The sequence below is a fragment of the Tupaia chinensis genome, unplaced genomic scaffold (genome assembly GCF_000334495.1).
Source record: "Tupaia chinensis unplaced genomic scaffold, TupChi_1.0 Scaffold000484_1, whole genome shotgun sequence".
Classification (NCBI taxonomy): Eukaryota; Metazoa; Chordata; class Mammalia; order Scandentia; family Tupaiidae; genus Tupaia; species Tupaia belangeri.
Genome location: NW_006159996.1, coordinates 1,599,599 through 1,604,926, shown reverse-complemented (window position 1 = coordinate 1,604,926; position 5,328 = coordinate 1,599,599). Strand labels below are relative to the sequence as shown.

The window sequence follows — 5,328 nt, the reverse complement described above, 5'->3', positions numbered from 1 at the left end:
CGCGGGGACGCGGGCGCGTTCCCCGGCGCGGGAGGGGGGAGGGGGCGGCGCCGGGCGGGGCGGGGCTTCGGTGCCTCGGGAGCCTTATTCCCGGCCGCGCGCCGGGAGCGCTCAGTCTGCCGAGGGAGCTCCGCGCTGCACGCGGTTGGCGGGCCTGACAGAGGCACAGGGATTCGAACGGACTCACGGACTGACTGAGTGAGCCGACAGACGCACAGTGGCCGCCAGTTGCGCGCAGATCTCAGCTAGGCTTGCACCCAGAGGTGGACAGTAGTCAGTGCCCGGCGGAATCTCCTGCGCTCCGCCGCCTGGCTCCGGTGCCAGCTCCCGGTGGCCGCCGCCTCCAAAGTGATTGCTGCCTCGCCGCCTCCACCCGGTCCGGGAACATGAAGCTGCTGCCGTCGGTGGTGCTGAAGCTCTTTCTGGCTGCAGGTAAGAAGGCTGCTGACGTCCCGGGGGGTCGGGGGGGATGGGAGCGCTGTGCTGGGGGCACAAGGGAAGGTCGCTGCAGCGCCCCCGGCGCGGGCCACTTGGTGGGGCCCGTGCGCTCTTATGGGCCGGCGTCGGCATCGGTGCGTGGTGGACCCGGGTCTGGGCGGGGGATCTAATGGAACCTCGCCCCTCGCCTGCAGTGCTCTCGGCGTTGGTGACTGGCGAGAGCCTGGAGCGGCTTCGGAGAGGGCTGAACGCTGGAACCAGCAATCTGGACCCTCCGACTGGATCTACCGACCAGCTGCAAACCCCTGGAGGCAGCCAGGACCGGGAAGTCTTGAACTTGAAAGAGGCAGATTTGGACCTTTTCAGAGGTGGGTATGGAGACTGCCCATCCTGATTCTAGTGGGCAACTGGAGAATAAGTGGGTCTGAGATTCATGCCTTTTGGGCACTTCTGTGGGTTATGGGTATTCCTGGAGGACCTCAGGGAAAAGCTGATCGGCCTGATGAGGATGGAGGGTCCTAAAATATAGGTCCCACTGTCTTCCTGTTTAGCAGTCTTACCTGCTGGGTTTTGGCCCTTCTGGCTACTTTGGGGCAAAATGAATCTACCAGGTTGTCTGAGGTTGGTACATTCCTCTGAGGTAAGCTGGGTAGTAGGAACAAGGATCAGTTAAGATGCTTTGCCTAGAGTTCCTATTTAAAAATGTGTGCAGACCCTAAGTCCCACATAAAATGACTGTTACATATGAAACCAAGATAACACGTGTGGAATTACCCAGGCACATAGAAAGTGTGCAATGTTAGTCTCCTCCACCCACCTGTCTCCAAGTTGGGAAACAGGGAAGTGAGGAACTCTGGACCACCCTAGATGAGACCAGTACCTTTAGGGGAGGCTATGAATGATCAGGGGGCTGTATTGAAATGCTGGTTGTTGAGCCCCTGGCTGCATTTATAGTTAAGACAGCTGCATCCCACATGGCCAACTGCACCCTTTGAGTCCAGGACCTGGAGGCTTGAAATTCACAGTGGGCATGTGTGCAAGTGTGTCCAACATCCTGAGAGGTGAGTGTAAGAGAAGGGATTGTGGTATGGCCATCCCCCCTAGGGGTGCCTCCCCCTTCCCCCCAGCATCCCAGTCTACTGCAAGCAAAGTGCCCTCTAGCAAATTAAAAGAAAAAAAAAAAAGAAAAGGTACTGGCTATCTTTGACTACTGCTTGAAGACTAGAGACATCCTAGCCACCGAAGAGACTCTGAGGCAGGAAGGCCACACGGAACCCTCCAGCCAGCATATGTACCTGCCACTGAGTACAGGTATAGGACAGAGTCCAGGTCCTGCTCACTTCTCAGTCTACAGCCACCTGCAGCGATTCTGGAGGGTGGGGCAGGGACCAAGCCCTGGAGCCTCGGAATGACTATATTTGGTAGGAAAGCTACCCACCTGTTCTAGCCCGGCCTACTCCTCAGCTGCCCTTCTTCCACCTTACCCAGAGTTTCCCTTGGGTGCTCTCTCTGCTTTGTGTAAATTTAAGAGTCTGCTCCAAAGCTCATCCAGGGCTCCTATACTTTACCCTCTGACAGTAGCCCTCTGGGGCCACCCATGGCCTGAACAGCTTGGATTCTCCTGGCCCTGTCCTCTGCTGGGTAGGGCTGGGCTGGGCTGTGACTCACCCGCCACCCACACGGCTGCTCCTCATACCTCTGCAGACCTGACTCACTCCTCCTCTCCCCAACAGGAGTAGGACTGTCACCCTGCCACTCTCCCTCCCTTTTCTGGTTGGCCGGGCCTTCCTGCCTTGGTTTCCTCACAGCACTGGTCACTGGGTCCTCACTTCTCTGCTCTAAAGGGGCCTGGTACTGGACCAGAGGAAACTAGGGATGGCGGGACTGCTGGCACCTTCTTCTCTTCCCTTCTGTTGCCTTTGCTGGGGCTGGGATCCTTTCTTAGGTCTGGGGATCCTATCATCTAAATAAATAACAGTTACCATTTATTAAATGCCTATTGTATTCTAGGCATTTGGTATGTTATCCTGGTTAATTTAACCCTTTATCCACATTTGACAGAAAGCCTGGGGTTCCGACAGGTTAAGCTACTTGCCCAAGGTCATGTGGCTGAAATTGGAGCAGGAGTTTGCTGGGTTCAGAGCTTATTCATCTTGCTCAGCATCTTAGGTGCTTCAGACTTCTGGGAGGGAGAAGATGAGGGTGTGCGAGCCAGCTTGGGGGTCATAGGAAAGAACAATGAATGAGGAATCCACAGTTCTGATCTCAGTCTTGCATAACCTTGGGCAAGTCAATCTGCCTTTTGGGACCTCAAGATTTTCATGTGAAAATGGAAGGCCACTGGGACCAGCAGATGGCATAATGGTTACATTGCTGGACTCCCACACAGTCAATGGTGGTTTGAGGCCTGGACCTGGCAGCTTAAAACTCACGCTGGGTGTATGTGCTTGCGTGCCTAAGATCCCAAAAGGTGACTAGAGGAGAGGGGATTGTGGCATGGACATTCCCCCTGGGGAGTGATTTCTTGCTTTCTGGCTCTCTGGCTCTCTCTGGCTTTCTGGCTTTCAAGCACATGCACCCTATAGCAAAAATCTCTCTCTCTAAAAAAAAAAAAAAAAAAAAAAAGAAATGGAAGCCTGTGATATTCTTTGAAGTCAGTCCTTCTTTAGGATTCCATGTCTAATATATCATGCTTACCTTTCTGTTATATATGTGGCAGTGGCCATGGACGGGGCACCTTTTCCCTGCTGGGAGCACAGCGAGTCTACAGGTAGAATGGAGTTGGTGTCAGATCCCAGCAGCTAGGGTAGTATGTAGCCCATGGTGAGTTTTTCTCGAGGAGGTAGTTCCCCCATCTCTGGGGAAAAGAAGGTTGGGAGTCGTCATTATTCTAGCTCCTTCTGGATGGTTCCTTACTTTCCATCTCTACCATTATACACACTGTACCCCCATCTCAGAAAGCTATCCACAGAACAACTGGGAATGAACATCAGTGGATCTTTGAGAAAGTGAGTGAGATGTACAGGGCATAGAGCAGGGTAAATATTATGCTTCAAGTCCAAAAAGCAAGGCTTTAACCAGGAATGGCCTACTTGCTGTTCCCAAGCCAGACTCTCGCTGGGCTAATGGTTCCTAATGGGTGCTGAAGGGGCCACGAGAAGACATGGACAAAAATCTGTTTTTAAGAGCCCCCACCCCCCCAAACCTTCAAGTACCTGCCTTCTCCAGATACCATTTTTATCTGTGACACTGTCTTCCTGGAAGTGGGTCACTGAGCAAAGCATCAGGAAATGAGGCTGATTTAAGGCTGAAATAGAACCAAGTGGGTATAGGGAAGTAGGAGGGGTTGGAAAGTGGGCAGTGGGGTAAGGGTGAGGTTGGTAGAGCTGTTCAGTGAACTGTAGTTACTCGGCAGAGTAACTGCATTCTCAGAATGAAGTTTTTAAACTAAGTTTGTGAAATGCCTTCCTTGGGACCCAGCCTAACCTCCACTTCCTCCTGAGGTTCCCACTTTCTGGTGATTTTGCTCAATCTTTCTTCAGCCTTTGGGAGGCACTGAGCTCAGAGGCCTTCTGAACCTCTGCCTTCGGGTGGATCAAAGGGTACATACCCCTCCCAAATGCTAAGCTGTGTAGGTCTTCGCCCTGAATAGTGAAATATTTAGCAGGGTACCTTTCTCTTGCAGTTGCTTTCTCCTCCAAGCCACAAGCTCTGGCCACACCAAGCAAGGAGGAACATGGGAAAAGAAAGAAGAAGGGCAAGAGGTTAGGAAAGAAGAAAGACCCGTGTCTGCGGAAATACAAGGACTTCTGCATCCATGGAGAATGCAAATATGTGAAGGAGCTCCGGACTCCATCCTGCAAGTGAGTGTCCCTTCCCCAGGGCTGACCCTTGCCAGCACACTCTGGCAGCCACGTGGCTGTTCCTCGTTGTCACTGTTCCTTGAATTCATAATTTCAAACAGTTTCTTCCCAACCTCTGGGCGGAAGTTGAGAGGATGAGAAATATTTTTAGTCAGCGGAAGCCCCCCTTTCCCCAGTAGGATGCAACTTCCTGTGGCCTGAGCTTATGACACTCTTTAACCCCTAAGGACATTTCCTGCTTACCCAGAAATAAGTGTATGGCTAGAACTGGCACCTGAAGGCAAGTTCTTCATTCCTACTTCATTCCTATTCTGAAAGGGAGAAGCAGGGAACGTGGCAGAGTGGGCTTCCTGGGTGGAGTGGAGCTCCTGCAGGCAGGTGTGAGGCGCATTTAGATACACGTTGTACAGTTATGTGTATTCAGATATGTGTGCATGTGAGTGAGAAACTGTAAGTCGATTCTAAGACACGGCAGGACTGTACAGAGAAAGATCATCAAGGAGGTGGGCTAAAGTCTCTTCTTCACCCCAATATGGGCCAGAAGGTGAGAACATGGAGGGTATTAGCCTTTGGCTTTGGGGTGGGAGAACACATCCCTTGTGCAGGATTGATGGGAAATGGAATCCGACTTAGACGTCAGCCCCTGGTCAGGCAGCATTACCCCTTCCTTAGGCAGGGGTGTAAGCAGAGGGACTGTGGGTTCCTTAGCCTCTCCCCTAGGCCAAACCCAGCAAATGGCTGTCTTGGCAGCCCCTCAGGGATGACAGCACTGCCGTCCTCTCTGGCAAGCATAATGTCACCACTGTGCCTGAGGCCAACACCCCACGTCAGGCTGCAAACATTCACTCTCTTCTCTGTGGGGAGGTAGGCTCTGGGGGCCTTATGACCCAGGAGACCGGACAGGACCAGAGTGTTGTGTACACACTGCCTCCCAACCTGTCAAGAAGACTGGCTGCCTATGTCTCTTCGTCCTGTGATTGGTGCAGATTCCTTTGCTTTTTTTTTTTTTTTTGCCCGGCGGCCCCAG

The 5,328-nt window shown here is 52.8% G+C and overlaps 1 protein-coding gene across 2 annotated transcripts in view; it reads left to right on the top strand.

Moving 5' to 3' along the window:
• Positions 1–51: 51 nt before the first annotated feature.
• The window catches only part of HBEGF (heparin binding EGF like growth factor), a 13,827-nt gene continuing 8,550 nt past the window's right edge, over positions 52–5,328 (top strand). For both annotated transcript variants that reach the window (XM_027774831.1, XM_006156207.3), the window contains exons 1-3: positions 52–432; positions 633–806; positions 4,124–4,301. In XM_027774831.1, coding sequence (XP_027630632.1) covers positions 387–432; positions 633–806; positions 4,124–4,301 — 398 coding nt within the window. In that variant the 5' untranslated portion in view covers positions 52–386. The remainder of the gene's footprint in view (positions 433–632; positions 807–4,123; positions 4,302–5,328) is intronic.